At 38.1% G+C, this 23,407-nt stretch overlaps 1 protein-coding gene across 2 annotated transcripts in view; it reads left to right on the top strand.

Moving 5' to 3' along the window:
• Positions 1–4,230: 4,230 nt before the first annotated feature.
• MLLT3 (MLLT3 super elongation complex subunit) overlaps positions 4,231–23,407 on the top strand; it is a 284,616-nt gene continuing 265,439 nt past the window's right edge. Inside the window, exons 1-2 of one of the 2 annotated variants that reach the window (XM_003260377.3) lie at positions 4,231–4,540; positions 5,958–6,138. In XM_003260377.3, coding sequence (XP_003260425.1) covers positions 4,529–4,540; positions 5,958–6,138 — 193 coding nt within the window. In that variant the 5' untranslated portion in view covers positions 4,231–4,528. Of the gene's footprint in view, positions 4,541–4,807; positions 5,023–5,957; positions 6,139–23,407 lie in introns of those variants that run through there. The other variant, XM_003260378.3, reaches the window with a different exon arrangement.

Here is a 23,407-nt window from a genome sequence, read left to right as displayed (position 1 = left end):
CTGTATATATTAGGGAGACACTTTCAATCACACTATATCAACTGTCCCCCAATACTTATTTTGTTTCATATTGCTGGTTTTACGTGACATCCTTGATTAATTTTCAGGCCTTCAGGTGCTACTTATTAAATTAAGGATACAGCCCACCAAATTAATAAATTATTACTGTGGAGGCACTCTTGTCTTCTGCATGTATAAGTGCAATGCTTAAATTACTCTCAGGGAATAATTTACACATGAAGAGGCGCTGGTGGTTAAAAAAGCTCTGTGTATTTCTTATCTCTGGAAATAGTCCTGGACTAGGTGCTCAAATGGCTATCAAAGCAATCTTTTTTTCAAAGTAGTAATGATTCTTACCATTCTAGTGTTCGCACACTATCCTAGAATCATGAATTAAATATAATGTTAAACATGTAACATTTTGAACCAAAAATTTCCATAAGAAATGGGGAGATGATTTCAACCGAGAATTGCTCATGATCTTGAAAAGACTTAGCTTTCTTTCATTGCAGGATTTTTTTTTTTCTCCCTAAAAGAGCTGTAAAAAAGTGAACATACAAAATACTTCAGATCAAGAAAAAGGAAAGTAGGAATTGGCTGCTGTTGCAAGAAAGATATCTGCCCCTCCCCACCTTTTAAGTATTAAAAGGTGGAATTAAGGACAATGACTCCTGGCTTCTAATCTCATGCCACTGTTTTTCCTGTCCTTGGGCTGTTCATGTCAGGTTTCTATGCTCCTCACTTATATATGACACACATCTTATCCCAAATTTAGCTGTTATGAAATTAAAAAAAAAACGTTTTTAGTGAAACTTCTCCCCTGGTTTATAAACTCTGATATCAGAAATCCTGTCATTCTTACAGTCTTAGGGCCTAACTGTCTGCCTGAGACATGGAATGATTTTGTGAATAAACACATGGATGCAGTACACAGAAAAAGGTGCACCATTATGGAAGAAGAAACCTTAATTACTTTGAGTCTGATTTTTGCAAAATGTCTATTTAGTGTCTGGCACATTTTCTAGTTTTTTCCATGCTTCTTCTTCCTTTTCTCCCCAAATCTATACAGCAATGATGGGAAATAAATGGTAAATTTTTATTGATTTGAATTTGTGCATCAATTATCTATCAGAACAAATAGATAAGTTTATTTTAGGATGCTCCTTAACAATCTAATTACACTTTAAAGGCCCTCTTTTTGTTCTGCCAGAAACATGGAAACTGGTTTTAGCTTCCAGACTAAACAAAACAATTGCAAATAAAAAGGCTGGAGCCAAAATGATGGTAGTAGGGCAATGGTGATGGTAGTGGTGGTAGTGACCTGTCACAGACACTGTTCTCTTTTATTCTTCATCACGATTTTTATTTGATATGTTAATTACTTTTCTGATCTTCAAACTAACCCCATGGTGCTTCATACTGTGCTATATACAACAGTATGAATTTTGGTAAGATAATTATTCTTTGGATAAGTAGATGATTTTATCCCTCATCACTTCCATTTTAGTTATCATATTACTATTCCTGTATTTAGCACTGAAGTGTGTCTTAAAATTTATTTACAATACATTTTCTATAATTACATTGTCAAGTACACAAAAGGTTATTTTCCACATTTTTACCTCACGTAAAAGTGTGAAGATCTGCACAGGAAATTAATCTATTTTAATTGTTTTTAATGGCAAGCTTAGTAAAATAGGTTGTAATTAATAAATGGAAAGACTTGCATAAATTTCTTTGTCCAAAGTTGAATGGAGAGTATTCAGGCTTGTGTTTTCTTTTCTGTCTTTTCTCCCCCTTCCTGATCTTTTTGTTGTGAAGGGGTCACGTAAGGACGTCCGTGGAAGAGCTCCGTGCGCCATCTACTGACGGAATCTAAATGTCCAGTATTTGGAGATTGGGAGTAACTGTACGTTGGGTTGTTAGAGAATTCTTTGAGGAAGGAGGGGTACTGGGAAAATACCCTTTCAGACTCTATGGCTTATTAGTGATTGCTGGAATAAATCTGAATTCAGCAAACACATAATTCAAAAAAGAGACCTCTATCTGGTGTGCGGGTACAAGTTTTGGAGACAATCTCAAGAGAGTCCGGTGGCTGGCGCCGGAAGAAGTTAAACCCTGAAATGAACTCAAACGGGGAATGGGATTGTTGTTTTTTGCCTGTGTCCTGAGCTACACTCGCTGTTAATGGTTACTTCTTAATAAGAAATAGCTTTACTAATGGCACATCCAGATAACCTTTAGTTTCCAATATTATTATTACAAAGGACTGCTATCCAATTTGATTATTTTATCAAAAGTTTAATAATGCACAACAAATAGGTCCCCCCTTCACGTAGATACTACCCACACAGCTTGTCTCTGCGAATATAAATTTAGTCCTTGTACACACATACAGACACAGCGACGCATATACCTACAGGATGATATGCATTTATGTATATGTGTGTCAGTTGAGAACTCTAAGCCCTTGGATTTAGATTAAAATGTTTCTCTCTTCAGTCGTTTGCTCCATTCTATGCTAAATCCTGTAGAAGGCTGGGAAGAACTGGAGACCTCAAGTCAAAGAAGTTTCTTGATTATAACTGACAGGCAGCGGAATATCAGTTTTAGGGAATCAAAAGTTGAGTTGGAAGGCTGCTGGTTTGGAAACTAAGGTTGGTTCCAAGTGGTCCGACCTGATTCCCAGGATCTTTTTGAGAGCTGCTGGGAGAACTGAAAATCAACAGCGAGGACACAGGACGCCCTAGGTAACGTCCTCCCCGCTATTCTGCTATCCTCAATTCAAGGGCCGAGACAACTTGCTTTTGTGGAAAAGGGAAGAAAAGGGAAAAGAGGAATGCAAGGAAGTTCAGTCAGAAACAGGAGGAGGGACAAAGAGGAAAGGCAAGGAGAAGAAAAGGAAAAATCAAGGTTCAGCAAGAAGTTGGAAGGCAAGGGAAAAAGGGGAATAAAGAAAAGAGAAGGCAATAGACGTCTAAGGGCTAGGAAGATGCAAGGATCTTTTTTTAACGAACCAAAGTCACATCCATCTTTCACTTTCAAATCAATCGTCTAGATCTTATCCGTTTCCTTTTTAAAGGTTATCTGCGTTTCTAAAGGAAGCCAGTAGTTGATACTCCTCTCCGCGCCCCACGCGTGGCCGCGCTGTTCTGTCTCCGGTCACTGAGATCAAATACAACGCGAGTGAGAACATTTGCAGAGGCGCGACTCTGGGAACACTCCTGCGACTGGTTGTCACCCGGGAGTCTAACCAGATTAATACCCAGAGATGGATTACGCTGGTTGTCACCAATACGCCTAAAGATTATAATCCAATTTATGCACATTATAGTCAGTATTAACTTTATCTGCTATTTTAAGACTCCCGGTTGCCCCGCGCGTCCTCAGAGGACAATCCTCCACGTTCTGATGCAACTCAGTAGGCTGTCAGGAGGGGAAACCTCCCGAAGAAAACAACTCCAAGCCTGGTCCCGGAGGGTCTGTACCCGGCACTCCCAGGTGTCTTGCCTTCACCTGGACACCGCTTTATGAAGCTTCCCAGCCGGGGATTACCAACGCGGAAGGCGTTCCCTTGCAAGGAAATAGCATCCTTGTTTCTCCCTTGTTCATTTCATTTTCAAATTTTCGGTGGCGGTGGCAGGAGGGCGGGGAGTGAGGGTGGCGGGCGGGTGCCTGTGAGTGGATGGGGCAGGCGGCCAGGGGATCTTTGCGGGTTAGAACAGCCTCAGTGATTGCTATTTTCATGCTCGTTTTTTGCAGGATGGCATTTCTCTCGCTCTCTTTAAGTAAGTTTGTTTGGGTGTGAGTTCTTGTCTTTTCAGCACAAACCCACAGAAATACGTGGTGGAAAGTAAAAGAAAGCCCACTCCCTCCTCCCCGTGCGTACTAGCTAAGGACTTGATTTAACACTCCTTCTCTGGCTGCTGGGGGCTCTAAGCAGTGGCTACATTCCAGCAGTTTTAATCCGTTTTTTATTGTAGGGCGAGCAGAGTTTACACAGGGGCTGGGATGGCTCCCCAGCTGGCCGCTCTCCCCACTCCCGCGCCCCCTCCCTGCCCCCCCCCCAGCAGGAACCTGTTACTTTAAGCGAGGCTTTCCAGTGTGGCGCTGCGGGCCGCCGGGGTTTCGGGAGGTGGCAGGTGATTGGCTCTTTCGAGCTCCCCCTGGCTCGCTCGCTCGGCCTCCCCGCGCGCTCCGCCCCGCCCGCAAGCCCTCCCTCCGCCCTGTGAGTCTCGGAGCCCGGGTGTCAGGCGCCACGGCGCATGCTCCGGAATCATCTTCTTTACCCTGGAGCTGCTGCTGCTGCTGCTGCTTTTGCTTTTGGGGCTGAGTTTAATAAGCGAACGAGCGAGGGAGCGAGCGAGCAAGCGAGCGCGGGGGGAAAAAGGCAGAGAATGTCCGCCATCTACCCTCCGCTCCTGGGCGCGCTCTCATTCATAGCAGCCTCTTCATGAATTACAGCTGAGGGGGGGCGGAGGAGGGGGGGTACCACACAACACCCCAGCAAACCTCCGGGCCCCCAGGCATGGCTAGCTCGGTAAGTACGCGCAAAAATAATAATAAAAGACCTCCCCCACTTTCCTTCCTCGCCCTGCGCCGTCGCAGCCCAGACAGCGCCAGCGCTCCGCGGTTCCAATTAGAGAAAGGTTGGTACGGCTTGCAGGGAGCTGCCGCCTCTCCCTCAGCCTCCGCTCCCCTCCTCCCCCACCCCCCTGGCGCGCGCGCACACACAGACACACACACAGACACACACACACACTCACACACGCTCACACTCGCCCCTCCACCCCCCGCGCCTCCCTCCCTCCTCGCCTCTTTGCAATCACAAGAAGCGCACTCACACACTCCCTCTCGCTCACACGCGCGCACTCACACACACACTCACACACGGTGGAAGGAGGCGAATAATAACTCAGCCATATTTCAGCCGCCGCCGCCGGGAGCTGCGGGCACAGTCCGGGGACGCGGCGAGCAGCCTCGGCGGCCGCACCTCCGCAAAGCGCCGCGGCCGCTACGATGGTGCGTTCTCCGCGGCGCGCGTGTGTGAGCCGAAGTGTGCGGGGCTGACAGCGGCGGGGCCGCACGCAACTTTGCCCCAGCGCCGGGAGGTGCTGAACGCGAGCCGAGGCTCGGCGGCTGTCCGCCCGCCGCCCTGCCTTTCTGAATTTCATCTTTGGGGGGGAGGTGGGAGATACTTTGGAGCCACTTGGGCTCTTGAAAGTGTGTTGCGGGGGCTCCGTTCGACTGGCCTCGCCGATCGCCTGGGGCTTTTCGCTGGGGGGTGCGGGGTGCTCTAAGTTATGGATGCCTCGGCGTGTTTTCCTGCGGGCGTGTGTGTGTTTCAGTGTGTATGACGACGTCTCATTTTTGCTGTGCACGAACCCCGTGGCAAGAGCATGGGAGTTTGTGCCCATCAGCAGAGGCTGCCTGTAGTTTCCATTCCGCCTGGCACAGCGCTCCACACGCACGCACACACACACGTACACAAAGACTTCCTCGGCGTGTGCCTGTCGCCGCGGTACTTTCGGGGAGGGGGCTTGCCAGGAGCCCTTCGGTCCCCCTGGGTCCCAGCCACCTCCCCTCCCACGCCGGGAAACCGCCCCGGCATCGCCTTCTGATTTGTTTCCGATGCATTTGTTGTGCTTGTCGTGGCTGAGTGTGTTCTCCCTCTTTTCCCCGACCCCCTTCCCGACTGGGGATAACATTCCGTTACAATCCTGTCGGATGTGGATGCGGGGCCCGGGGCGCCTGGGGCCGAGCCGGGCCGGGCGGGCGGGTATATTTGGGGGTGTGGGGTGTGCGCGCCCACGCGCGTGAAACGTGGATGCAGAGGGCACCGCCGTTTCCTTTTATGTGCGTTTCAAGAAGGAGGAAAAAAATGTCAGGCGCAACGTTCACTGCCGAAACGTCGCCTTCCTGTTGTTCACGGCTGTCTCTCCTCCCCCTGCCCGCAGTGTGCCGTGCAGGTGAAGCTGGAGCTGGGGCACCGCGCCCAGGTGAGGAAAAAACCCACCGTGGAGGGCTTCACCCACGACTGGATGGTGTTCGTACGCGGCCCGGAGCACAGTAACATACAGCACTTTGTGGAGAAAGTCGTCTTCCACTTGCACGAAAGCTTTCCTAGGCCAAAAAGAGGTAGGGCTCGAATACAAAAGGGTCTTGATAAAAAATGTCTTTGCTTGGCGAGGAAACAATCGCTTGGCCCAGGCGGTCCCGCTGCCCCGCTCCCCGCCCCCAGCGCCGCGCTCGCCGGCGTAGCCTCGGGATCCGGGTGCGCGGCGCCGCGCGGGCCAGGTCCCGGCTCCCGCCTGCCCGCGCGCGCGCCACTTCGGCTTGGTGAAAGTCACCGCAGAGAAAGGACCGTCAGGTGTCGAGTGTTTATTCATCCCAAGCCAGCCTTCACCAGTCCTCTGGGGTTAGCCGCGGGTTCTGTGGGGAAGGTGCAATTAGTTGTTGAGTTTGGAGATGTGGAGAATTGGGCTGGAGGGAATAAACATTTGCGTGTGTGTGTGTGTGTGTGTGTGTGTTTTCCTAGAGAAATTAAGATTTACCTGTGTTATTAGCAAAGAATGTATTGGATGTAGTTATTGTTCGGTCTTGGCAAGTCCGTTCTGTTTAGGGTCTTCTCTACTTTCCTGTCTGTGTATGAGGCACTAGGTGCCAGTTGCCATAGACTTTTCTTTTTGTGGCTTAGCCACCGCCACACCCCACTCCAGTCTGGATTTTATGTTTACTTGGGGGTCTTACTCGTTCCTTCCTCCCACCCCCGCTTGGCACTTGACTGCTCCTTTGATTCTGAGCAACGTTCCAAAGTGTCTGCCGGATGTGATCTTCAGGGAGACGGTTCTTGCAAAGGTCGAAGCTCAGTTGAAGAGGAACGATGTGGAGGAAGCCTTTTGCTTTAGTCCCTCCACACCTTGGTTCTTAGCCTTGGAGTCTAGTTTGCATAATCCTACTGGGCCTCTGCGGTCCCAAACGTTTTCCATAATGGGCAGGACAGTTTGGGAAAAAAGAAACGGAGTGTCATTTTGAAAGAAATTTGAAGAGGGTTTGAGAAATACCGATTTCTTTTCCCTTCAACCTCTGGAAAACTAATGTCTGGTTGTTTTAGTTGGGTTAGTGAAGGTAACAGTACAAATACAATAAGGTGCTTTGTTTGTGAGCAGGTATATTTATCTAAGTCGACACAATGGTTAGTAGTTATCTTCCATTTGATCCGTAATCTTTATTGGGATCTAGAACTCCTGCCGTTTCTTAGAGTAACATCATAATAAATCCATTCTGCTTAGAGCTATGTGGAAATTATTGAACATTCAGGGGGCTGAATAAAGAAAGGAGAAATGCCGTGTGCCTTAGAGGTGGCAGAGGTTTGTATTGGTGCTTAGTTTTGTTTCCAGAGCTCATGTAATGGGAAGTAGGATTGTATTTTTTGCCTTTAGTGGTTTGGTTTATAACTCCTCCTGAAAACTTGAACAGTTGAATTTGATGGTCTTTGTTGGATGGTTAATAAATAAATCCAGTTTCTTATAGAGGGCTAGAAATATGCATGGCCTATAGGAAATAACATTTGAAAATTTGTTAGCATTTTATGTTAAAATATAGTCAGAGATTATTATATTTCATATTTCCTCCAAACTGTGGTAAGGATGAGCGATGTCAAATTTCTATCACTGATGAGGTTGATATGCTGCTTCTTGGATTCTCTCTCTCCCTTTCCATGTGTCTGTAGAGCAGAGGAGTTTAAACAAAAGAAACCACCTTCTAAGATCTTTGGTACACATTATTACTACTACTTGGCTGCAGTTCACTTCAAGGTGAAGTAAGCTTTTAAAAAGCAACATTTATTAAGAAAATTAACTCAGTTGGCAGAAGATGTAGCTCTTAAGGTAACTTTGTTTAGGCACCTTGACAATCAACAAATTGGCATTATGAAATTAAAGATGATCAACCTCTATCTTACCATTGTTTTTCTGCTTCAGTGGATGTGTGCATTGACATTATTTTTATTTCCTATACTTAATGATTTTCTGTCTACCCTGAGGGAACATGAGGGTGCTGCTCACATAGGCCACACCTGGGAGTTGTTGCTGGGCGTGGTAAGCTGCTTGATAGCAGTGATGACTTCTCAGAGGTCTCTGGTGGTTGGTTGGATTCCTCAATTTTTATACTCCACTGTGGAGGTTCTCTGTGCAGTCTGTAAGCCATTGTTTTAAAATGTTTATTTTTGGATTTTTATTTGTATGCGTGCTTCCCATGATGTGACAAGTCCTGGGAAAAGTGCCAGCTTACATCACCCAGGAGAGACCTTGTCATACTGTAATTACACATGATTCAGATTGCAAGAGAAGGTTTCTCTGTTCAGTGGGAGTAGTTGTAAGTTCAAGCAACACCAAACATGCCACTTAATCCTGGGACTTATTTTTTGGCTCATAAAGTCTTTCAAAATGATAAGAATAAATATAGAATAACAATGCCAAGAATTTGTATGTCTACTTCCAGTACCTTTTAAAGTGTTATGTTAGCTATATTGTAGATCTATAAGTGATAGAGTAAAATTCTACCAACTGGAAATTGGAGAAACTGCAAATATGAATTTGTGAGAAATCTAAGTTATAAGATCTTTAAAAGAAATGCTCATATTCTATAATAAATAAGCTGTGTTGGCTATAGTGACAATCTAAATCACTTTCACTGTATACAGTAGCTGCTAAACAGAGATGAACCTTAGGACTGAGGATGAACTGCTCAGCCACAAAGATGAAAGAGTCCTTAGTTTTGTAAATCTTTGGTTTGGAAAAGTGAATTGATTTTCAGGTTGATTTCCTTTACTTCACAGTAGTATTAGAACTTGTAGGAGAAGAGATTATAGTATTTTTAACTTGTTGCCTAATGAGAATTACGTATACCATTTCAGAATTGAGCTAATTGGATTTGAATTAATGAGGTTTTACTCTGTCATAAAGATGTGTGGGAGACCTTCAGTTTAAAACTACTGGCACAAAATCTTAGAAAAGAGATTTTGATGAAATGGTGAAGCCTGAAATGTCTGTTAGCCGTGACAAAACAGGTAGGTCAGAGTATGATGCATTTTTAAACTATTTACCTGCAAAAAAAGACAATATCTTATTTATTAGTACCAAAGATTTGTACTAGTCTGATATGACTGAAATGAATAGTCACATTCAAAACATTTTTTTAAAAATATTAATGTTTTTGTTTTTAGTATGATGTGAATTTGAGTGAACTTTCTTTCCAGTTACAGCCATCCTTACTATTGCAATTTGTTTCACTGACATTTATGATATGAAATCTGTTGCTTATTATTTTATGGAAGCTAATTTGGCCACTGGTATGATTTGATAGCTTTTTATTTGTAGCCTTAGTCCTTTGAGCGGGCAGATAAAGCTTAATAAATCCACTCTAACAATTTTCCTTTAAGTGTATGAGGCCAGCTTTACTGCATAGTTTTGATTTGTGTTAAATGGTCTTCTAAAATAATTTGGATAAGTTTTTGTCAAGGTAACTAATATTTGAGGGCTTACTAGCTGAAGACGTTGTATGCATCTGGTATATTTTCTCTTCAGAGTCATTTAAAAGATATAAGGAACAAAATGAAGATGAGTGACTGTTCTGATACATTCAGTGAGTGTTATTTGTGTAGGGTTCTGTATGAAATTTAGATAACCAGTGAGAACAGTTTTACTGCTGTGCATTTTGAAGCACATAAAATATAATTTTCCAAGGCGCTTAAAAGCTGAATTGCTGGAGGAAATCTCATATTCTGTGGGTGAGAATGTAAATTGGGCAGGGGTATTTTGGAGAACATTGGCAAGGTCTATTAAGATTTTTAATGTTTATACTGTTTAGCCTAGCAAATTTACTTCTAGGAATTTTCTGACAAATATGTTCTCACAAGTACACAAAGATACAGCATGTTTCTTGTGACTGTTTCTGTAATAGTCAAAATTTGGAAGCAAGCCATATAGGGCCCCTCAACTGGATACAATTAAACGATGATAATCTATAAAAAGAGGTATATCTATTTGTAGATGCAGGAAGATCTTCAAGAAAAATTAAATGAAATAAGGCAAGTTGCTAAATCATTGTGATCTCATTTTTTTAAAAAAGTGCTTGTGCAGATAAGTATGTGTGTGTCTATACATGTGTATGTCTATAAATAAGTAAATTTGCAGGCATCAAACTCTTACTAGTAGTTTACTTTAGTAGCTACATGTGGTGGTGATGGGAGGTTATTTTTGTAGTGTTTGATTTTTTTTTTAAAGTTAACTCTGTATATTTAAAACATTCAATGAGCACACATAACTTTTTAAAACTGAAAAAGAATAAAAAACCAATATAGAATATTGTTTTAAAAATAGGGATTAGCATGTAGCTATCTAAAAGTTAAAGATCTAAAAGTGATCTTTAATATCTTGGGTAGATATTGTTGCTTAAAGATGAAGAGAATTTAGGGTTAGGAATTACAGACTTGTATTCAAATGTTGGTTTAAGAGACTCCTTGTGTGGTTTTGGACAAGTTACTTCTGTATCTCTTTTCTCATTTGCATTATGGAAATGATGATAAAATAGAACTATTACCTCATAAGTTGAGGTTGAAATATAAATCAACTGTTTTCAAACTTATTGGGCTTAAGATCCTTTTACACTTACAAATTGAACGCATAGAGTTTTTTTTTTGTGTAAGTTATATCTATTAATTTTACTGTATTAGAAATTAACATGGAGACATTTTAAAGAAATCAATTTGTCTAAAGGTAATAACCTATTACATGTTAACATACAGGTAAAACTTTAATGAAAAATAAACATTTTCTTAAAAACAGTGACAAGAGGGGCATTGTTTACTTTTTTTTTTTTCAAATCTCTTTGTTTTAATAGAAGACAACTAGGTCCTCTTACCTGCTTCTCTTTTTGGTGTATTGTGTTATCACATGTCCTGTAGCCTCTGGAAAACTCTGCTATACACTCATGAGAGAATGGGAATGAAAAAGGCAAATAACTTAATAGATTTTATTATATATATAGTTTTAACATCACCAATCACCTGAAGACATCATAGGGATCCTGAGGTCCTAACTCTACACTCTGAGAACTGCTGGTAGAAAGTATTCGGCCTACAATCTGGCACACATAAATTGCCCAATACGTGGAAGCTGATTGTTATTATTGTTGCTAATAAAAACTTATTTAATGGAAACAGAAAAGGTAAATCTTCCAAGGTATTTGCCTCATTAAATTCCGGTGAATGATTACCTAACAATATTTTTTTCAGAAAAGGATAATTTAAACTTGGGTTTTTCTGGACATTATTTTATAGCTACTCTTACTGTCCATTTTTTTTTTTTTGACACGATCTGGCTCTGTCACCCAGGCTGGGTTGTAATTGCGTGATTTCAGCTCACTGCAACCTCCATCTCCTGGACTCAAGCCACCCTCCCATCTCCTGGTCTCAAGCCGCTTCCCAAACAGCTCAGACTATAGGCGTGGACCACCATGCCTGGCAATTTGTGTGTGTGTGTGTGTGTGTGTTTTTGGTAGAGATGGGGTTTCACTATGTTGCCCAGACTGGTCGCCAACTCCTGGGCCCAGACGATCCACCAGCCTCGAACTCCCAAATTGCTGGAATACAGGCAGGAGCCATTGTGCCCGGCCTATCACTGTCCATTCTGTGATGCATTACCTGAATTATGCAGAAGTCTTTCATATTCATTATTGTAGGTGCCCCTCTGTAGAACTACCCAGCTTCATGAAGTAGGCCAGGCAGGGATATCACTTGGTTTGATAATTTTGCCTTAAAGGTCCTTTGTTCCTTCTCTTGGTTCTTTGAAATTTCTTTCTCATGGGTCTTCCATGGACCAACCTTGGCCCCTTTCTTGCCTTTCTAGTCATTTATTACAGATAATCCCCACTACTTAACATCACTTTTACAGTTCTAAGATATAGAACTTTTCTTGTTTTGAATCTTCAAAAGAGATGTCATAGAAGTTGGGAAATTACATGGCACAATTTTGTGGTGTAGCTTTTATGAAGAACCTTGTTCATTTTTTTAAACAAATGAAATGGTTTTTTTTCTAATTTGTAGATATTTGCTCATTGTAGAAAAGTCAAACCATAGACAAGTTATCTGAAATTTTAATATATAACCATAGTTAATATTTGTTAGACATCTTTATATATATACACGTACACATCAATATTAACTATTAACATTCGTTCATTCAACAAGTGTGTGTTTTTTTTTTAGCTCTTACTATGTGTGTGCCTGCCTGCCTCCCTCCCTCCCTCCTTCCCTCCTTTCCTTCCTTCCTTCTTTCATTTTGGGACAGGGTTTCCCTCTTGTCACCCAGGCTGGAGTGCAGTGGCATGATCTTGGCTCACTGCAACTTCTGCCTCCCGGGTTCAAGTAATTCTCCTGCCTCAGCCTCCCGAGTAGCTGGGATTATAGGCATGCGCCACCATGCCCGGCTAATTTTGTATTTTTAGTAGAGACAGGGTTTCACCATGTTGGCCAGGCTGGTCTCAAACTACTGACCTCAGGTCATCTTCCTGCCTTGGCCTCCCAAAGTGCTGAGATTACAGGCATGAGCCACCGTGCCTGGCCCTAGCACCCTTCTTAGAGCTGGAGATAAAGCATAGAGGAACATTCCTACCCTTGTGGCATATCATCTTTAAAAATTGTTGGATTTTTCTGGCATGACATTGTATATGGATTTATTATACTTGATTTGGATTGTTCCCAGTTTTGATGTGTTATGAATATTGCTGTGATGGACATCTTTGACATTCATTTTAATGGTTTTTCTAATAATTTACTTATGTTAACTTTCTAGAAGGGAGGTAGTGGAGTCAAAAGGTATAGAGTTAAAATTTTGTTATATATTACCAAACTTTCCTCCAAAAAGATTGTCCCAGTTTATATTTCCTCAGGCATATAAACTGGAAATTTACAACTTAAAAAAAATCTTTGCCAATCTGTATGGAAAAACTACCTCATTTTGGTTTGCATTTATATGATTAGCAGTGCCACATATCTTTCTTTATGTATTTATTTACCATTTGTCTTTTGTGATGTGCCTTTTTTGTCCTTTGTAGTCCATGGCTGCTTTTTTTAATTAAAAAATAAAAAGCATGGGGAAATACAGAGAATGATATAACAAACATTCAAATCCCCACTACCAAGAATGAATAAATGTTTACATATTATCATATTTGATTCCTTGTTTGGATTCTGGAGAATTAACTATTATAGATGCAGCTAATGTTTTAAAATGCTTCCAGCCTTTTCTTCCAACCCTTTGGTCTGTCTTCCATTCTATTTATTTTGCTTACAAATAATAATGTATTTTGTCTTAAAGTCAACATGAAGAGGATCAGGCTAGTGAATCTTTTTTTTCAATTGATATAATTCACATGCAAAATTCACCCTTTTAAAGTGTGCAAGTCTGTGGTTTTTAGTATATTCATAAGGTTGTATAACCATTGCCATTATTTAATACCAGGATATTTTTATGAGTGAATACGTTTGCATCTTGCTTTTTCACCCCGCTCAGTTATGTTTCTGAACCTATCCACATTTCATCTATAAAGAGCCACGTCATTCTCTTTAATTTCCTCTGCTTAGTATTTCATCATGGGAATATATTGTATACTTTACTTTTCTGTTTTCCTATTAAGAAATAAATAGGTAATTTTCTGTTCTGTGCAGTGAGCATCTTTGTGCATGTTACCTTGTGCAGATGAACAAGGGTTTGGACATAGGCCTAGATTTTGAGTTATTGAGTTGTGGGCACGTGTGTCTTCATTTGTACTAGTTGCTGTCAGATTGCTCTAAAAAGTGGTTGTGACAGTTTATACTCTGTCAAGAAAATGAGTACCATTTTTCCTCTGTATCTTTGCCAGTTTTGGCTATTTTAATATTTCCTATTTTTCAGAGTTGAAATTTGGTATCTTTTTGTTTTCATTTACGTTTCTCTGGTTCCTGGTGGGATTGAGCATTTTATATATATTTATTGACTATTTTGATTTCCTCTTTATTGACTTCTTTTTATATCCTTTTTCTTAAAAGAAAAGATTAGGATGTTTGTCATTTTCTTGTTTGTAGGATGTTCTTCCTTTGTTATTTTTGTTAAAAATATCTTGCCTCATTTTTTCTTTTATCTTGATTTATGGTATCTTTTTGCCATATGCAAGCTTTTAATTTTGTCAAATTGATGTGCTTTATTTTGTTTTGTTTTCCTCTCTGGGCTTAGGGTCTTATTTAAGAATTTAGTTTGTGGCCATAGTAATGTGCTTAACTAAAAGGCAATATATATGTAGGATACAGTGAAAGACTGAGGCAGATACAAATAAGAGTAAGAGGAGTTCCCTGCCTTCAGTGTGCTCTGTCTTTTCAGAGCTGGAAAGGACACTTGAGATTCTTCATCTTCGATTACCCTTTCATTTTACTTTTAATCAGAAGCCTAGAAATGTGGAGCGATCTTGCATGTAGACACAATGAGTCACAAGTATGCCTGTGCAAAGATAACTAGTAATAAATGGTGGTCAATGTTTACTTTTAAAACATTGAGTAATTATTCACTTATATTAGCAGACAAATGTTCAGCAATAGCTGCTTTTGTAGACATGATCTAGGATTTAATTAAGTGGTGGTAACCATCGTAGATGCTGTTTAAAAGGAAAAAGCTCTATAGCTACTTTCTGACAAAATCAAATTCTCTGTGTGAATTAAAGTTTTCCTTAGAGATTAAATCTTTAGAAAAAATTGTTGCTGGGTGTTAGTTATCTCCTGATATTTTGTCCCCAACTCACCCAGTGGTAAGAATTGCAATTACATGAAGGATGCAGAGTGTTGTTTTAAGAAGTAATGTTGCATGACTTAATCCTTTTGACTTAAGTGCGATAAGTTTGCAGTGGTTGACAACTGAAGAAGGCTATTACGATAGAATTTCTAAAAAGATAAGGCTAGCATTTGGGTGTGATTTAGTTGGTATGTAGCAGTTAACAATTAACTTTTTGAATAAAATCAAGTGACCTTTTTTTATTAAAGAAAATTATGGCTTATCTTTAAAATAATGTTCATTAGTGACTATAAATATGATTAGTTACCTTTAATTAGTTACACATATTAGAAAGTTGATATTCTCAAAGCCGTTAATTTTTTTCTATTTAAAAATATTTGATTTTGTCAAAACTAGATTTTTTTTCTTTGTTCCTTTCCAGTAGAAATTATTAGTTATTTCCTCATCAATACCAGGCCAAATGCTCTGTGTGTGTATATTGATTTTTAAAAGCAAAATATATATTAACAGTTTCCTGAAGTATTAATAATAATAGCAGTGGCTTGGAGAGTAGGGAGGTAATTTGCCTCTTAATGTTTTCAGATATAAATTTAGTCTGAATGATGCCTTTTCATTTTTGCAGATAGGTTTTTATGTCCCATTTCCCCTGCCTCCCTCCAAGGATGGTATTGGGAATAGAATACTGTCTGATTATTCCAGGTATCTATTCATTTGATAAACATGTAAAACACTTTGGGTGTTTAAAAACCGAGTTCATTGTAGACTTTATATAATCTTTACCCTTTACCACAAATACTTCGTTAATATGAATAATGAAAGCTAAATAATGAAGGCCTTTTTTATTTTGAAGAAACATTCTTCTATTTCACATAGTATTTTCCTTCATTTTATTTATTTCTCTGTTTCTCTATAATAAGCAGATGTTTTATAGAGGTTCAATGAAAAATGGGGGGTTTGGGCTGTTGAGATTTAGTTGCATTTAGTGGAATAGGTAATTTGAAAATGTTGACACAGTTCAAGATTGTCTGATGCTTGTTGTATGAGTTTTTCTCTGTATGCACAGAAATAGTAACTACTGGGCTGGAAGCTAACTTTCCTCATTTTATGGAGCACCAAAGCAGCACGTGTTATGTGTTACATGCTTTCATTAGTCCAACACTCCCCTCTCTTTGTATATGTTATCTCTTTTTCCTCCTGCGTTGCATTAGACTTACACATCAGAAAGGATGGGACCTATGTTATCACTGTAGATACTACTTATAGCTCCATCAATGTAATGTCTTGACACTGGAAGTTTTTGGCAACCATATAAAGGCAGGTATTGCAAGTCCAAAAAAGGGTTTTAGAATCCCTGACTTTACCTTCCACTCCTGTAAGTTATAAATTATTAGTCAGATTTCTGAAACTAATTTCTTCTGCACCTCTAATAATTGACTTTGTGTAAACAGAACCACCACTTGAATTTAGCAGGAAACATTGTGTCTGCTGAGAATCACATTTTCTAGAATGTGTTCTAGCATTTGTAATAGGCAAAAATGAATATTTCTCTTTTCTCTTTTTTCCCTTATTCTTTCTTCACTTACTTTGGATGCTTAAAAAGAAAAGCTAGACACAAACTTGAAGGACTTGGCCAGCTCTATCATTTTTTTACTACCTAATCCGCGAAATACAACCAGGCTTTTAGCTTTAAAAATAAGAGTCTAATGTATTCCAGTAACTGGTAGGGGCAGTATTTAGCAGTGTGGCAGGAAAGGCCCTGGCCTGGGAGGTAGAAAGGATGTGTTTGAACTGAATAAGCTGTGTGGGCCTTTGCAGCTCTGAAAATACTGTTTTTCGTTGAGTTTTAAAAAGGATAAATTCTGCAATTGTCATTGATCTAGTGTTTTTATAACAATGAAATAATAACTACCCTTTATTAAATAGCTATATCGGTTATCATGCTAGACAATAGACATGTGGTGTATTTAATTTCTCACTCTTCCTAAGTAGTAGTTCAGAGAATGATATTTTTGAGAAAATAAAATACTGATATATGAACATCAGTGTATTGGAATTTTATCTTTTCTTATGGTGAATGGACAGTGAAATGGGTGAAAAACTTGCTGCAGTAATAGGGAAGTAGAAGATAACATGAGTAATTCACCAAATAAGGGATTAAGTTACACTCGTAAAAGTTAATTTCTGATCATATTGGTACCATTCACCTCAACCATCAACTATTACTTGTAGATTGGAGCATTTCAAAAACTCAGAAGACTACCCCGTGTTGATAGGAAACTTCTTCCTCAATCATAGCTCTTGACCATGCCATTAGATGATTGGGTTTTTCATGCTTTTTTGTCTTTTACATAAAATAGACCTTGAAATTGTGTCACTTAATTTGCTTTTCTGAAGTATCACTTACCAGATATTACTTGTGGTTTTATTATCAATAGAGTAATAATTGAGGACTGCCCATGTAAGCTGATTGAGGACTGTGCATATTATCATGTGAACAGGTTAGAAGAAATTTTTGATCATCCAACATACTTGCATACATACATATAAGAATAAATAGGGTTTTCTATTTAATAATTCAAATGCTCAATTGAAGTTGTTTTGAAAAGCAAGTACTTTTCTACTCTTCAGTTGTAACATGCTGTATAACTTTTAGGTCAAAGAAAAAAATAATTTTAGTTAGCATTCCAATTCTATAAAGGAAATTGTCAAGCAATTGACTAGAGCTGATAATTTAATTTATCCAAAAATACACAAATGCAGACATTTAAAATAGAGCTGCAAATAAACAAGAATTTTCTTACATTGTAAAGGCTACACAATAGCTTATAGTTAATGCTTCTTGACAGAGTATCTTTTTTAGGTTAACATCACTGATTCAGTTCATTTTCTGTGTGAGAATGGCTAGATTTGTTCGTTTTTACCCCACATTTTGAAAAGTATGTGACAGATAAAAACACATCACTGAAAAGATGCGAAGAAATACTATCGTAGAATGTTAATATAAGTGATCTCTGGGAGATGGGATATCAGGAACTTCTTATTGTTGTCCGTAAAATTTGTTCGCTTTTTCAAGTTTTCTTGAAGGACTCATATTATGTGAAAGTAAAACTAGTATTTAAATGTATGTATGGGCACATTTACAATAAGATTTTTAGTTTTTTCTGAAAGTAATTTGGAACATGATTAAGACTGTCTTTCACAAGAAACATTTTCAAATTTTGCTATTTGACATTTTTGCCATCTTGTCGTTTTGAGTCTTTTCCTTTAATGTTACTATGAGTATTTGCACAATGTTTCATAAGTTGATCGTAAGCTTTAAAGGGAGACATGTAGATAACGTTCTTACCTTTCTTAACATTTTGTATCGAAGTTATAAAAGTAATGAGATTAACTCGATTTATAAATGTGTATTCATATAGGATAGTCTTGGTAACAGAAAGATACCCATATGTAATATATCAGTACAGTATACATTTTTGGAGTACTTAGGAATGTTTTGAAAAGCTCTGGCCTTTTTTTCCTGTCAAGTTTTGATAACTTTGATAATTAATATGTCTATCTTGCTGTGTAGTATTAAAAATTTTTCTAGAGCCTACATCTGACTTTAAAAATCAACTACAAATAAAAAGACTGTCATCATGTTGCTTAGATATATGGTGATTATGTTGAAGAATAAATAGTATTGATAATTGGAAATAAAAGACTCATTTCCAGTGTGTGCATCTTTGTATATAATTTGGAAGTTAAACATGAACTTTTAAGAAATAAAAACTACCAAAACAAGTACCAAACATAAGGCATAGAGAAAAAAAGATTTGGGGCAGAGAAAGAAGTGGTCCTTTTTGGATGGAGAATTCGTGCATAATTCCATAAATACAAACTATTTTGATACTAAGATGATTTTATTAATATTTCATATATCAGCTACAAAAATAACTAGAGGTTTTTACAAAGGGAAATTAGTACATAATTTTATGTTTTATGTACAATGCAGATTGATATGAATATTCCTTAAACATAACTAAAAATGATTTCTGCAAAATGAGGTTAATTTTAGTTGTCTCAAGGGTCTCTGCAATCTAAAATTTATCTAATGAAGTCTGTGATTTTATAGTCCGTGAGAAAACACATTTGCATTTTGACATTAAACTTTAAAAGTGTACTGTGCACTAATGCATAGCAAAGCTATATGTCAAATAAAAATAAGGGCATTTTCCCTTTAGTAGTAGATAATTTTACAAAATCCATAAAATACAAATAGATTAACTCTACCTTAGAATGTTTGTGAAATATAAACAATGATGTTTGTGATCTGGGTATTTCTTATTAGCTGCTTGAATAAAATTGCAACTTCAAATTCTGTTTGCCAGCATTTGGAATAAGATTATATTCCATGAACTTAATTTAGTTCTGCTGACAAATTTCTACTTAACTATATCTATGCCTTTTGAGAGAATTCTAAACGCGATTTATAATGGCCTGGAATCCTTTCTTCAGGATTAAAGTATGTACAAGAATGAGGAAAATATACTCTTTGGCACAATGAGTGCAGATGGCAATATTTATTTGCTACTTTTATTAGTAAGTTAATTTATATAGATGTCTTAACTGCAAAAATAAAATAATAGTTTTAAAATTAAGTAATTGTTTTAAAACTTGTTATAACCAAATACCCCAGAGACCAAGCTGAAGAGTGGAGAGTTTGAGCGATACGAAGACCTGGTTTGAATATTGCAAAGAGATTCCAAATTGCCACCAAACTAAATAAAAATAATCATAAAATTTTGTTAGAGGACAGACAAAACTATGGTAGATGACGATAGTGTACAAATGACCCTTATTTGGAGCATATGGAGTGGGAGCATATTTTGCAGTGAAAGAGGAACCAGAGGGCAAGGTGTTCTCTACTTGTAGACTTGTAAAGACCTCTGAGTTTTCTTTATGTTATTGTAGAAAGACATTATTTTTGCTTTGGTGTGCTTAAAACTAAAGGGCAAATGATCCAAAAGAATAATCTTGAAATTCAATAGCAAGAGAACTACTTGACATTGTGGGCTGGAGGCCAGCAAACGTGGGGCTTTCATTGAATGCGTGGGAAATGGGGCAGGCCTGGAATTTAAAGAGACAGGGTGCAGTACCCTAGAAAAGAAAAGCCCTCCTGTATGATTTGCTTACTTGGAGAAAAAAAATAGACTTAAAGTTTTCTCTAAAGGATCTTTATTGGATCAACTATTTAAGGCATTGAAAGACACTGAGTGAATTTTTCCTAACTCCACCTCCCACACTCCCTAGCCATCTTCTCTTGTCTGAAATTGGTGCAGAGCAAAATTGTTTATAACAGAGCACAAGCAGCTTTTCAAATAAAAGTACTTTGTAGCCTGTTCAAATGGAGTACAATGTGATTCTCTCTGAAATTGAGCACTTATTACTTTGTTTATGTAGCTGTTTTAAAAGTACGGGTGGGTGAAGGGGGTACGGCAGGAACCTCTGCTTTAGAAATTACTGTTTTTTTCTGAGTTTTCCTCCCCCATCCACTCATGAATCCCCCTTCACCCCTCCCCCACCTCCCGAAATCCCTCAATAAAATAGTATTTAAAAGACTTGAATAACCAGTCCTATGTACCAGCTTCTTGCTGGAGGCAATAATGTACTATTTTCAATGGGTGGTCTTGAATCTCCATGGGAGATTTTACAGGCAATGGGCTTCAAGACCCACTAAGTGTATTATATGAACATAACCAGCTAAATTTCCCAGCCATAGAGAATACGCAGGGATAGTTTTACGTTATTGAATTCTCATCATTAATTACTTGCAAACTATTTTATTTAATTTTATTTGAAGAAGTTATGGTTTAAGTCCCTGAAGTGAAACATATTAACCCAGCATTTGGGAGTTACTTTTTAAAACCAGTAAGCCATTCATAAGTGTGTCAGTTTAGGAATATCCATTTGTGCATATACTTTAATTATTAAATGTTAAGTAATTTGCACTCCTTTACAAAACCAACACTTAGTAATTGTCTTCAGATGCTTAATAGTTGAAGCGAGATTTCTGCTACTTAAGATTGTATAAACTGATATAGGACTTATAATCAGAAAGTATATTTGATATATTTATAATCAATTAGTATCTCTTACCTATGGCATATAGTATAAATGTTATACTAGCTTAAAATCTAACTAAAGTTGTTCTGGCCCAAATCTTTGTGGAAGTAAACATGATTGGAATTACGTTAAATACTGGATTAAAATTGCTCTTTAGGCAAATTACTTGAGTAAGGCAATATAGTTACATATGCATCATAAATATTGAAATGGGGAATGTTGTGTCATACCTATTCCCACATAACTTAGTTTGAAATTATTTTGGAGCTTCTTTCTAGTATGAACCCATGGTTATTAACTAGAGTAATAAGCATAACTTTGTTGGGTCATTTATTTAAATTACTTTGTTTCCCTTATTCACATTCTTCAGAAACTTGATTTATAAATAAATAAATATTTATAAGTCCCAATTAGCTAGATGTCTGAAATGCCTGTTTTCCACAGGGTAAGTAAAAAAGAATGTAGGAATAGGTATCTCAGATACATTGATAGTAACCGGATGATGATATGTAATGAGAGAGCTATTTTTGGTTTATTTTGAACAGTGTAAGAAGTTTTGGGTAGGAAATTGTAATCCTTGAGGAATTGAGTTTGTTTCTTTTATAAAAATCATTATACAGTTGTTTTAGGTCTTCTATAAAATGGTATAAATCCTGCAGTTTTCTTCACTGAAAGAATCAAACATCGATGGTTCAACAGTTTACAGCAATGACTAACCATTTGCCTTTTATTTTTTAGCTTAATATGTTCTTGAATGGCTAAAAAGTTTTCCAGTAGTTTTTATAAGTGAGTTTAAAGAAGTGATAGCCATCTGAAGTTTTATCTTGTGTAGCCAGTATTTAAAAGTTATTAAGATTATCTACATAGAAAAAAGATACAACTTACTTCTGGCCATATATGTGAATAAAAGTTGAACATTGTTAAAAATTAGCTTGTCAAGTAAATGTACTGACTGAGGCATAATTTTGTTTTCGTTATCCATTCCGTTGGCTGAAAATGAAATAGAAACGATCTGGTTACTAAAGACCAGTGCTGCATTGGATCACTTCCTTGAGCTTTTGCTATGATCGTTAAAGGCAAAGTTAGACAGCTGCAGTAGATTTTGCCAGTGGCCTCGCAAAATAAATTGTTCAACCTTATTAGTTTCAAACACTATCATTTCTACTTTGCAGATATGCTAGCCGTGTTTGATATGAATCTATATGACTATGATTTGAATTTCTGATTTACAGGAAGGTAGTATAGCAGAAAATGAGTAATTTTAACATGATTATATTTTCATGTCTTGGAATATAACAAATCTCAACATTTTTGCTTATATTGGGACAGATTTAAAAACTTCAACTTAGACTGTTTAAAGTTAGACTTTGTTTTTTGTATCTGAAGACTTTTAGAAAACTGTGAAAATTGAGTTTGACTTATAATCCTTGATAATTGGATATTTAAATGTCCTTTTTTAGGCTTGAAGTTCAGAGGAAATACTAACTCATTGACTTTAAAATCTCATCTTGGATAAGTGTAGAGTTAGAATAATAGCATGTACTCCTGGAATTGATGTCGTAATGTTAAAAATCCCAACAAAATTTCAACAACATTGGGTTCTTCTGTATAATGTGTTTGCATTATTGCTATAGGTTTAAAGGGCAGGGAAATACTTTATTGTTAAGTCTGAAGAGGGCAAGATTTTGAAACCCACTGCTACATGATTAAATCAGTGTGTTTGCCCTGAGGCTTCAGCCATTCAATCTGAATTCATAGTCTGAAATTTTGGATACCTTCTGTGTTTGAAAATAATACTTCTTAAACAATTTTAAGACTGCCTTTGCCTATTCACATGAAAACTATTGAGGCAAATTACCAGGGTTAAGATTTTCATGTAATCAAGACTCTCAAGATACATTTCAGTATTTTAAAGAGAAAGTTCACAGCCACTGTACATAAAATTTTACTGGGCTTTTCATTAATCTAAAATAACTGGTCTATAAGTACTTTATCAGTGAAAACTGCTCAGCATGTAAAACGAGGAGTAGAAGAGCACAAAGGCTTCCTGCAAATTAAGGGCACAATGAGTACTAACGGACTTTCCAGCCATCTCCAGCTGTGAGATTATTATAGTTTTTGCAAACCCTTTTCTCTCAAAACTAAATCAAGAATGGTAGAGTCCTGATAAAAAGAAGTGTAGAAAAGCCTAACTAATCCTTAGATGAGTTACTTCAAACGTGCCAAAATAGAATAAAATCAGTTAATAGCATAGATTAAAGGTTACTTTTAATGCATTTTTATCACTTACATTGAGAATTTTGTTGTATGTTAATGCATTCGGCCTTAGTTAACAAAATTCAGAGGAAAAAACATAATGAAATTTGAGAGATTATATAATCACATTGTTTTGAGGAAATTTAGTACTAAGATGCAGGTGCCAGATTTGACCTAAGAGGTAAAAGTGGTGTTCTTGAGATCAGAGCTGTAAACAGGTGGCT

Source organism: Nomascus leucogenys, chromosome 1a (genome assembly GCF_006542625.1).
Source record: "Nomascus leucogenys isolate Asia chromosome 1a, Asia_NLE_v1, whole genome shotgun sequence".
Classification (NCBI taxonomy): domain Eukaryota; kingdom Metazoa; phylum Chordata; class Mammalia; order Primates; family Hylobatidae; genus Nomascus; species Nomascus leucogenys.
The sequence above is the reverse complement of the archived record's forward strand: the minus strand, read 5'-3'. Positions and strand labels throughout refer to the sequence as shown.